This window comes from Castanea sativa, chromosome 3 (genome assembly GCF_040712315.1).
Source record: "Castanea sativa cultivar Marrone di Chiusa Pesio chromosome 3, ASM4071231v1".
Taxonomy (NCBI): Eukaryota; Viridiplantae; Streptophyta; class Magnoliopsida; order Fagales; family Fagaceae; genus Castanea; species Castanea sativa.
This window is the reverse complement of record NC_134015.1, coordinates 47,426,995-47,439,497: the sequence shown is the minus strand read 5'-3', so window position 1 is coordinate 47,439,497 and position 12,503 is coordinate 47,426,995. Positions and strand designations below refer to the sequence as shown.

The window sequence follows — 12,503 nt, the reverse complement described above, 5'->3', positions numbered from 1 at the left end:
TTTTAAAAAACGTCGCTAAAATCTCAATCTTTAGCGGCGTTTTTAGAAAACGTCACAGTATGCCACTTATAGTGGCGGATTTAAAAACGTCACTAAAAAAAAACACCGCCTAAACCCAGATTTCTTGTAGTGACATTGGGAGGACTAATTTTAGTTCCAGCTTTTCTCAATTATCTACACAGTTATGCACATTTACTATCTCTTTCTCAATTTGATATGTTTGATAAAAAATATAACCCAACATGCATCATACCACCATTGGTGTTGTTTAATTGCCTAAAAGGATCAAAATCAGCGAAAAGAAATAGCAAATTCTAAAGGAACAAAACAGCAAACAAATATAAATAATCCAAGTCCTTTGAGATAAGTCTTATGTTTGCTTACAAGGTGGTTCAATTTATTCTTTTTTTTTTTTTTTTGCTGGGAGGGTGGCTCAATTTATTTAATAATTCAAAAAAAAATTATTTGATAAATCAGTGGATAATGGTTGAGAGAGAGAGAGAGAGAGATGTTGGGTTATACGTGTGAGTGAAGTCTCATATTGAATAATGTAAAAAAAGAAGAAGAGTGGTTAATCTATATATATATATATAACCGAAGTCTCTAAGGCTCTTACAATTTTCCACGTTAATACAATATTTAAATAATTTTTTTTTAGTTTAAACTTGACTAAGAGTGAAACTCTATCTTTTTAATAAGTCCAATTTAAACTCAAACTTCATTTTTTAAAAAATAAAATTATTTTTGTTTAATCAAAACTTTACAATGAGTAAAACTCTATTTCTCTAATAAGTCCAACTTAAACTCAAACTCAAACATTGATAATCTATATAAATACAAAAATTATGATAGGACTCAAAAAAGAAAAGAAAAAGAAGACTAACGTTGATAATCGTGGGTTTGATTTTTGGGTTGAAATTTCTACTAATTATTTTTTTATATTATATATGGCAGATAAAACATCTCTGTTTTTTTGGAGAAAAATCAAAGCTGTAACCTATGTCTTTCAGCCTAGGGAATGATAAATTTTTATTTGGTATGTTAGACTCATGTTGATAATTGTGGGTTTGGTTTTTGGGTTAAAATTTCTACTTATTTTTTTTTTTTATATTGTACATGGCAGATAAAACATCTCTATTTTTTTTAAAAAAAAATCAAAGATGCAACCTATGTCTTCCAGCCTAGGGAATGATACATTTTTATTTAATATGTTAAATATAAATTTCTTGAATTTGGTTTGGTTCTGAAGTAGAATTTGGAGATTCTATAAATTTTGAAGTTTTAAGTCTTGGGGTTTTTACTATTTGCGTCTCAGTAGATTGATCTTAATTCTTCACCTTAAATGCTTTTTATTTAGGTTCATGTGATTTTTTATTTTTTATTATTAAAAGCTATATTTTTGGTTGATTAATTATTTTTTTGGATTAATTCCAATTATTTTTTTTTCCAGAATGTCTATTTACTCATTGTTGGATTTTTTTCGGAGTCAATAATTTTTCCGTGCATCGCATGGATTAGCGACTAGTATAATATAAATGAGCACATGCCCATTAGGCTTAGGCCTTTTGGATTAAAGTGTGTCTCTATATATTACATTAATTATTCAAAGAAACTACCTAAAGCATTTATCTCCCCAACAAGAGAGAGAGATATCAATGCAATGTTTTAATTTTGCAAATTCTATGACACTAAGTCTTTATCCAACAAAACTAAGATGTCAAACATGAGGATTAAAAAAAAAAAAAAAAAACTTTGGTGGTATGCATTACCTTTACCTTTCTTTTAGTATTAACTCTATCTGTAAAAACTCTAAAATCAAACATGATGTCTAGCTGTTGTGTGTAGCGGCTATGTTTTTCAAGTACACTTGACTCCACCAACGAGACAAAATTGGAAAAAAAAAAAAAAACAAACAAACACAAAAACAAAAAATGTGATTGAGGAAGAACCTCTAGTAGCAGGCCCGATTAAAATTTTCACCTGGGCTTTAGACTATAGTAGCTACTTAAAAGCCTGGTTCAAGTGAACCAGTTCTGAAGTGGAAAAAGGGGTATGAAAATGTGTCATTCATTTGCTACGGCTACTGATTCTACTGAAAACTACAGCCTGTAGGCCCTTTTACTCTCCTCTAAAAATAGTTTGTTAAGGTGAACAATTACTCAACTTATCATCTATGATTTGTAGACTTCTATCCTTCAAATGTACCCATTGCTCTCATACAGCAATAGCATGCTGTATGCTGTATTTTCATTAGCTATGATTAAGATTTATTATCCATCAATTCTAACTGTACTAGAGAGGTATCATCAAAAAAAATAGAGGAGAAAAGAAAATAACAAGGGCAAAGAAACAACGGAACTAAAGAAGGAGACAAACCTTGCCATAAAATGCAAAAGAAGTTGAACGCTCAAATGGAAACGACAAAGGAGAGAATAGTTTCAAGGCTGTGCTCAAATGGAGGCATATTTCTTTCAAATTCAATCAATATGTTTTGCTCTTCTTCAATGGTGAAGTCAAATTGGATTCAGAATCATTGCCAACAAAGTAAGTCCCATTGAAGATGAACCTATATCAAACCCCTCATAACAAACATAGTAACTCCATCTCCATTATATGCTTGATTAAACTCTTTACTTCTTCATGGCAAAATTTGCCAAATAGTATGTTTTTAGAAAAATTTTAGGAAAGCAGCACACGAAAGAAGTTACTTAGTTAGTTAGACTTTTTTTGAAAGTCGAGTTTGGCAAACTCGAGTTTAGGTTGGAAGTCAAGTTTGACAAACTCGACTTTCAAGTAGGATGCATCAAACTCGACTTCCATCCCAAACTCGAGTTTGTCAAACTCGACTTCTAGCCCTAACTCAAGTTTGCCAAACTTGACTTCTAAAAACAGTCTAACTAACTAAAAAACTTCAAAAATATGCTATTCACCCAATTTTTTCCTCCAAAAAAGTACTGTTAAGCAAATTTTTCCCTTCTTTATACAGTCAAAAACTTATAGTCATATGCCCTGGTGTATCTAGTTAGTAATCAATACTTCATCAGTTGGGTCTTTTTTTTCCTCAAGCACTTAATCAATTTTATGAGATGCTGTCAACTTAAATAAATGATATGATTAAATACGCATAAAGGATTGCATAAAATTCATGGAAAAGAACTTGGGTACACTTCAACAAGCTACAAAAAATTCGGCTGTTACAGAGGCCAAGTAATACAACAAAGCCTAGTTAGTTGAAGGATTTCACACAACACTCAGCAAGGTTTTGACTCATTCAATTTTTCGAACTCGCAATCAAATAATCAATAAAAAAATAAACATTCCATTTCATAGTAAAAGCTATAAAATAGCACGGTCAAGTGAGAAATAATAAGGTCCAACCAAAACAATATAACAAAGAATTCTAATAAGATCAATTGTGGTTGCACTAGTTTAGAGATCTCAGTAACTACTAATTCATACATGAAATGCTAAATGCATAAATGAATCAACCTAGAATTTAATACTATCCTACTTTCTAATTTCCACAATCTCTTTTAATTAAGATGTATTTTCCTTCCATTTTCAACCGTACTGGAGAGCATATCATCAATAAAATTAATATAATTAAGGGTAAATGCTACACTGCAACAAAGGAAGGAGACAAACCTTGGCATATATATATTTTCTCCCGAATTCAATAATATTTTCTCCTCTTCTTTAATGTTAGATTCAGATCGGAGTCAGAATCATTGTCAACCAGGGTAAGGGCCATCATTGAAGACTAAATACTAGATATTTGAGGACAACAGATACATTCTACATTGACCCCCCACCTTCTAAGCTCAAAAGGACGGTTGTTGTGATATGTCACTCCGTCATCTGTCACTTTATATGTAACCTCAACGTGATTGTAATCAGGTGGATTTGATACATTCAATAGCTTCTGCAATTTGAGATGTGATCTCGAAAATATCCACATAGTAGTAGAAGATACCCAGAGAGTTTCAGAATCACTATTTAGCATGCTACTAATCCAAACTTTTTTAAAACCATTAATGGTGAGGTAAACCGCTATTCTAGTAAATGGATGCTTCACCAGTCCAAAAGCGAAATAGACGGCAAAAACATTTGGAAATTTGCGACCAACACAGAATGATATGGAATTTCCAACACTTTGATGCTTGCAATTCAACCAGCTTGGAATCTCTGTATACGGTACTATAAAACTACGCGCATCGCTATAATCATCAAGTAACAAATCATCCACTAATATGTCGCTTCTTTCTCCTTCACATAAAATTTCTCCAATCTGCATGTAATTAGCAAATTCAACAAATTAAATTAAGGAACAAAGAAAGTAAAAAAAAAAAAAAAGTCTTTTTTATAACTTGAAAGAGAAGGACCTGATTCAATAATCTGCTTGCACCTAATGACATACACTCCCTTGCATATACTCCTTTTATAAATTGAGGAAGCCCCAAAATTTGTCGTAGCTGCTTGCAATTTTGAATATCTAGGCTTTCTAACGTAGTAAAGCTGTTCAAGCTTTCAAGGATGCTAACAATATCAGTCCCAGATAGATTTAGAACTTTCAATACGGGAAAGTAATTGGGCTTCATAAAAAGTTCTAATTCGATTCCGCATCCTCTTAAATCCAATTTCCATAAGCTTAGAAACCCATATTCGGAAAGTCCATCAAAAGAATTACACGGTGCTCTCAATTTGGCAGGGGCACTACGTAAGACTAAGACCTCAAGCATTTGCAATTTGCAGATGCTGTCTGGAAGATCCCTTAGGTTTGGCAACCTCCTAACCATAGTCTAGTAAGCTGAGTAAGATACCCGATTGATGGAGGCAACCCTTTGATGCCACTCTCAGATAAATCTAAATCCTTTAAACGTTTCATTTCTTGATGAATATTGGGGAATTTCTCAAGCATAAAGCAATGCGCAAGATCAAAGTCTTCGAGTGATTTCAACCTGAGGTTGTTTGGAAGATTTTGAAGACTCATACAATATCGGAGGTCCCATTTCCGTAGCCTATCAAGAAATCCAATGGACTCATGAACCGTAACTAATCCAATACAAGAAGAAAGGTTCAATGTCCCTAGGTTTGTGACACACAATTCTTGAACCGTAACTAATTCAAGACAAAAAGAGAGGTCCAATGTCTTTAGGTTTGGAGCACACAATTTAGGTAATTCGGTAAAGGAGTCACTGTGAAGTCTCATATGTTTCAAAATATTAAATTGGATACCTTGCAGGTTAAAAAAAAATCAAAATTTAGTTTTGGCCAACATTTAAAAAAGTTTTAAGAAATTATAATTCATAAATACTAATAATCATACCTGCTTGAATATCGTCTCCATTCTAATGGGACTACTCCAACTCATATTGAGTGTAACAAGCTTTTGAGGACAATATTTAGATGGCCAGGAAAAAGGAAACTTATGCCATTCAAGTAACCGTAACCCATTAGGGAGATATTGAAATTCTTCACAAATGTGTATATTTTCAACTAAAAGAAATTTAAGATTTTTCATTCTTTCAAAAGGTTCACCTTGCAATTTCATGGTTACCGGTTTAGGTGAGCGCAATATCATTGCTTGAATTTTATCAGTCCCCTAATTGAACAAAGAATAAAACAAATAAGTTCGATTATATAAATTTTTAAAAAGCATAAAAATTTTGAAATTTCAAACAAAAATTTTTTTTTGTAAAAAGGAAAAGTGAAGTAAAAGAACTTGTACCATATTTCCAATTAGCACTTCATGAGCATCCTCATAACACCATATCCTGCTACGATCTTCAGGGTTTTCCGATTCTTGTTGAACGATTTCCCTGCCCATTTGTTGTAACAAGTCATGCATCGACAATATGCCCCATTGATTAACAATTATAAGACACTTATCGATAAGTTTGCAAATACCATCACGTGGATATAAATTGCAATTTTCTAGTATATTTATAACGTAATCCTTCTCAAATGCCTTGAAAAAACAAGCAACATGGAGAAAAATATCCTTTTCAGTTTTTTCCAATCCATCATAACTTATTTTGAGCTTTTCTTGAATAGTTTTGTGACGAATATTTTTGTACTTTTCTAATGCATTTTCCCATTCATGTATACTTTTTCCACACAAATCAGAACCTATTATTTTTAGTGCTAATGGAAGACCATTGGCATAATGTATAATTTGCTTTGCAACTTCTGAATAGTCTTCCCTTGGTTTATTCATTTGGAAGGTGTGCAAGCTGAAGAGTTCATAAGCTTCACATTGATTCAATTTCTTAACCTCATAAACTAGATGATCTTTTCCAAGAGTGGTTACCACTTGTTTGTCTCTTGTTGTTATAATAATTCTACTTCCTAAACTAAACCAATCACATCTTCCAAGAAAATTTTCTATCTGGTTCCTTTCATCCACGTCATCAAGAATTAAAAGAAGCCTGTATGACAAAGCCTATCCATGATCAGTTCAATTCCTATGGGAACATTGTCCACCTTTAAATACGTGTCTTGTAATATCATAGAAAGAAGTGTCTCTTGTAGTTGGATTATGCCATTGGTTGTCCATGACTTTTCTCTAACATTCTCTAGAAAGTGGCTCCTATCAAAACGATCAAAAATTCTATTATAAATAGCTTTTGCAAATGTAGTTTTACCTACTCCCCCAAGACCATGAATCCCTAGCATGCAAACACCATTTGACTTTGTATCCAAAAGCAATTCTATCTCCTCCACACGAGAATCTATTCCAATTGGATATTTAGCGACAAATAGTTGTGTCCGATTTGATGTGGTACTTGATATCTCTTTTATAATTCTTTTGATAAACTGAGTTTCGGATTCAAAGCAACTGCCAAGCACAAAAGCATTTGATGTGTTAGACTATATGAAAATCTATACTATCATATATATATATATATATATTCATATGAATTTTGGCATCTCCTAATTGTAAGTGGTGGACACTCACTTTCATATGAATTTACCATTTTTCTACATCACCCACAATCAAACCTTTGTAGTTGTAGTAAAAGTTGTGTTCCTAAACTTTTTCCTCAATTAAATTAAGCACCCAGCTTATGAAATGCTTCCTCCCACTTTTCACTTTTTTCCCTTTTTTCTAGAATTTGTTCACTAATTTTTCCTCTATACTAATGTCTCTTTATTTATTGTCTTATTCTCAAATTGTTGCTTGGTAAGCAATTAAGGATGCGATTATGAGATTTTCTCTCATTCCCAGTATGACAGTATTTCAAAAACCATATCAAATTGTAAACTGAAAGGGAATCAACAAAGAGGAGGCAATCTAGATTGGACCTATTGGTTATCTCTTGTTTATTTCCTACTCTGTACATGGACATAAAATTGATAGGTGAAGTCATTTACCTTGAAGTTTATATCCTTTACATATTAATTTAGATATGAGTGCACATTTACTTATGTATGACAAATTTGAAGTTTTAACATGTGTTAATTTTGAGAATACAATTTAAATCCACTGGTCTATGGGATTACAAGTTATATATATAAAGAGTAAGTGAGTAACAAAAGTAATATTAAGGGGGGGTTTGGTTCGCCGTGATATTACATTATACCATAATATTACGTTATTATAATCTTAAATTAATGTAATCTCAACACAAGAATACAACATTAAATTGTTTAGGAAGGTGATGAGATTAAGATGATGTGATATATTTTGTAATCTTAAATTATGGTAATATTAGAAAAAATAATATAAACCAAAAACCTTAATATCACATTATTGCAATACACATATCATATCAAGGGTACGTAACGGCGAACCAAATGCCCCCTAAGAGTAATTGTGTTTCATGTTATGATAAAGGAAATTACTAATTATTCAATTACTAACAATTGAGGAAACACGTTTTGTGATGTTAAATCATGGAAGAATGATTATAATGAGATCCTTATGAAGCTATGAAGTTTTCAAGACTAAGGTTATTTCAATAGATAATGTTTAAAAAAAAAAAAATCTCTTCTATAGAAAAAAATTTGGGTTCTAGGCTTCTAACTAGCTCAATTAGTAAAGTCATTTATTATCAAATAAAAGATCCGATGTTCAAACCCTACGTACACTTAAAATCAATTGGTATCTTGGCTTAATAATAAAGAGTAATCATCATGAAGCGGACTCCATAAGATGAAATTCTATTTTATCTAGCAAAAAAAACCATCTAAGGAAAATGTTTTCTGAATCTAATGAGATATATCATTACAGAAAGTATACAAATTATTTTTTAAAGCTATCTAAAGATTTTTTTTTTAAAGCAAATAAAAAATTGTGAGTGCATACTCAAAGAAGTTTATCTCTAAGCGTATTCACGTATTAAGAAAATTTTCTAATTTTCATGTATTTATGCATTCTTTATAACTCATACCACCTAACCCCTTTTATTGAGCTCTGTTAGCTTACCTTCTTTAAAAAAATAAAAATTGAAAATCGGTGAGCAGGTTTTATGCAATTAATAGAGTAGTTGCTGGAGCCTTAGTTGAGCTTCATAAGAGCTAGGTTTATTGTCATTTAGTTTTTACTTTCCATTTTAGTAGTTTTGCGCTCAACTTTGTAGAGATGTTTGTATATATAAATCAACAGTTGAGCGTTGGAACTTTTGATGTAATAGGGGATTTTAGTGTGTGAACTTGTGGAATATTCCAAATTGATGATGTTTGTTATTATTTGGAGAAAGATATTAGATAAGCTATTTATCAACTAACAAATAGACAATTTTTTGTTCACAGGTTTACTTTGGTTCATATTAACATCAGGCTTAAGCTGGGTATTGACATGTTGGTCATGGTTGAAAATGTGGAATTCATTTGGATTGCGAGTCGTGACAATTTTTTTTTTAATAAAAAATATCTATTCTGAAATTTTTGTTCGGCAATTGATTATGGATGTGATTGTGACTTTTCCTCTCTCTTAGCTTCTCAAAAAACCGAATCAAAATCTATATGGAGAAAGAAAGCAGCATAGAAGAGGCAATCTAAAGTGGATCCAATGTTTCTCTAGTCTCTCTTGTTTATTTCCTATTTAGTACATGGACATAACATTGTAAGGTGAAATAATTTACTAGAAGTATATATTTTTCCGTGTTAATTTAGAAATCAATATTCTTCTACCTACGCACGATGAATTTGAAAATTTACCAAGTACTAACTTTGAGTATTCAATGCAAATCCTTTGATTATTTGGAATTAAATGGTGATAACAAAACTATTAACTTTTTTTTTTTTTTTTTTTGAGGTTAAAAACTATTAACGTTTTATACTACAAGAAGGCAAAAAGTAGTAATAGATACATACCCATCCTTGTAAGAGAATCCAGCCAAATAAGTTGCTTTGGTTAAAGCTGCCCTCCAACTCTGAACCTTTTCTTTGTTATGTTTTTCTTCATGTTCAGTTAGTCCAATCCCAAACTTTCCCTCTTGTTTACGTACTCTGATGGATTTACTTTGTAAAAAACAGGTAGAACTAACTGGCCAAAATTCTTACACCCAAGAATTTTGACAAGCTCATTCAAACACCAAGTTGAACATGCAAAATTTTCAGAAAATACGACAATCGAAATCGTTGACAATTTTATCGCTTTGAGAAGCTCTATTGAAATTTCTTCTCCTCTTTGAAGATTATCATCATCAATAAAGGTGTTAAAACCTTTGTCAAAGTCTTATATAAATGATTAGTAAAATTATAACGAGTATCTTCACCTCTAAAGCTCAAGAAAATGTCACACTTGTATCGGGCAGTGGAAGAAGAAGTGCCTCCTTTGTTGATTTGCAGAGCCATCGGAATATATGAGCAAAAGAATTGAGAAAATATGGAAGGAGAAGAAAAGAATGAAAGAAAGATGTGACTTAATGGAAATTAAAAGAGATATGAGTGAAGAAAGCTTAACGGACTGTGTAAACAACCTTTCTTTTATATGAATGGCAGTGTCCATAAAAGTAAAAACCCCCTATTTAGTCTTTACACGAACTTTCGTTCCTTGACCGGCAGTGTCCCTACGAATGACCGACGATCCCACGCGTTTTCAGTTTTCAAATCCAAAGTGGGAAGGTATATGCTTTGAGCAACACCGAAAGAAACTAAGAAAGTGCCAAAAAGTAAAAGCACTAAAGTCATAAAAGCAAATTTAGCAACATCATATGACACTGCTCGAAAGAACCTAAGAAAGTGCTAAAAAGTAAAAGCAGTAAAGCACTAAAACCATAAAACAAGTTCGCAACATCAGATGACATTGAAGCCATAATTAGGGTATTTTGATTTAAATCCTATAGTAAAGTGCTTGGTTCAAGCTTGCTGTGTAGGTTGATTGCTTTATTCCCATTGCGGGGTCCTTCAAAACAAAAGGAAAATTTATGCCGTCTTCTTTTATTTTGATTACTTGATCTCTTTTATAAGTTTGTAAAATTACGCTTTGCTATTAATCATGGACTTCTCTTAATTTTTTTTAAAAATTGTATACAAATAATTCTTGAAATCGCAAGATTCAAGCTTTTTAAGTTTATTTGCGAAAGTATGGTCGCAAAATCTCTTTTAACAACAAGAGCAAATACAATGGTCTTCGAGGGCCATATGCCTTCATTAATAATCTTTTGCAACGATATTAAATTTTTGCGAGAATATTCTATCCTCGCTAGTAGACTCTTTTTTTGTAGTGTGGACATATTTGTAAAAAAATAGGTAACACACACACATAGATGTACACACACATAACACCTTTAGAATCCTCCACTAAAAAAAGTAAAATAAAGATATAAGAGTGATTTATTATATAAAAAAGGAGAAGAGGCTCTGAACACCCACATACCAGGTGTAAAGATGCTAGTTTTATTAGATTATTACAAGAAGCACGAGTAATACATGGAAAATTTCACATGGCCTCACAAACAATAATTTTCAGTGAAATTTTTGGTTCATTTAAACTTCTCATCTTATTCTTTATTGTGGATACATACAAAAGCCTGAATTCACAATGCTGAAGCCTCCGTCTATGACAAGATTATGTCCACTCACATATTTTGAGTCATCACTTCCAAGAAAAAGCGCAGCCTCAGCCACACCCTCTGGCTTGAGAACCTCACCCTTAAGGTTGGAATAAAGATTTAAAGTTCCCTCCTCATACTGCCTAACAAAATCCTTTGCAAGAGGTGTTAAAATCACATAGGGTGATACACAATTCACACGAATGCCAAAACGTCCGAGCTCCACTGCTGTATTTTTCATCAATCCAATTACGGCAGTTTTTGAGCTTGTGTAGGCAGGCGGCGCAAGGCCTCCCATGATTGAGGATACGCTAACAGTATTAATTATACTGCCTTTGCGAGCTGGGATCATCACACGGGCTGCGTGTTTGGTACCAAGGAAAGGACCTACCAGGTTGACTCTCATCACTTGCTCAAAATCAGCCTGGGTGTTTTCAAGGATGTTGTATTTGTTTTCTCCACCAATACCAGCATTGTTGTACATAATGTCTAGCTTACCGTACATGGAAACAGCATGGTTAACAGCATTTTCCACGTCAGTTTCCTTGCCGACATCACAATGGACAAAGGTTACGGATTGAGGATTTAGTTCTTTGCATACAGAGTGACCCAATTCATCTTGCATGTCTGCAATTACAACTTTAGCTCCATGTTTGTAGAATAGTCTTGCGGTGGATGCACCAACACCGCTTGCCCCACCAGTAATTAGTGCTACTTTTCCTTCTAGCCTGTCACATGTTTACATGACATTATCTCTCACTTTTATTAGTCAACAATATGGATATGACACGCTAGTTTGTAAAGGTTATGAAATGAAATAAAACATTATTCATACAAAAAGTTTTACTCGGAGTGGGAGGATTCAAGAATTTTTTCATAGAATATATTTCTTTAACAAATTAAACATATAGAGGCAAGGATAGCCAAATTTTTCCCATACCTTCTTGCTTCAGGTGGGAGTACTGAGAAACTTTCCATGATCGATGGAGTTAGAACATGTGTAATGTGTAGGAAAAATGAAAATGAAACTCAAAAGACTTATATAAAGGCAATGTCACACACCCTGCATTTCCAACTATGGCATAATACTATAATAGCACTGTTTGTTTATGCTTCCCATAAGAACCGGTTCACATCAAGTTAGACTGATTTTAATTGACTAATTCTATCAAGATTTGCATCATTGAAATTGGGAGGACTAATTTTAGTTCACGCTTTGCACAATTATCTATACAGTTACGACTTATGTGTATTAATTATCTCTCTCTCTCTTTCTTTAGATAAAATTATCTCTTTCTCGATTTGATATGTTTGATCAAAACATATCTCCCCACATGCATTGTACCACCACTATTGTTGTTTGATTGCCTAAAAGGAGAGTACAAAGTAAAAAGTCATGGTACCGAATCACAGATCAAAATCATAGTTAGCAGCGAAAATAAATGGCAAATAATATAGTTCTGCTAGTGATAATACATACATATATATACATATATATATATA

General features: G+C 32.6%; 1 protein-coding gene and 1 pseudogene across 1 annotated transcript; both read right to left on the bottom strand.

The window, feature by feature from the left end:
• Positions 1-3,514: 3,514 nt before the first annotated feature.
• Positions 3,515-9,882, bottom strand: LOC142629673 (TMV resistance protein N-like; annotated as a pseudogene).
• A 1,068-nt stretch (positions 9,883-10,950) lies between these two features.
• On the bottom strand, positions 10,951-11,978 carry LOC142629063 (borneol dehydrogenase, mitochondrial-like). The gene is made up of 2 exons (XM_075803055.1): positions 11,941-11,978; positions 10,951-11,728 (listed from the first exon to the last, which is right to left on the bottom strand). The coding sequence occupies exons 1-2, from the start codon at positions 11,976-11,978 to the stop codon at positions 10,957-10,959; spliced, it is 810 nt and encodes a 269-aa protein (XP_075659170.1). The 3' UTR covers positions 10,951-10,956.
• Positions 11,979-12,503: the final 525 nt, after the last annotated feature.

What these genes read in the sequence shown, in the direction of transcription:
- LOC142629063 (XM_075803055.1), bottom strand. Translation starts at nt 11,978, where the DNA reads ATGGAAAGTTTCTCAGTACTCCCACCTGAAGCAAGAAG. An exon ending in CTCCCACCTGAAGCAAGAAG is followed by an intron (nt 11,729 to 11,940) that starts GTATGGGAAAAA and finishes AACATGTGACAG; the next exon opens with GCTAGAAGGAAAAGTAGCAC.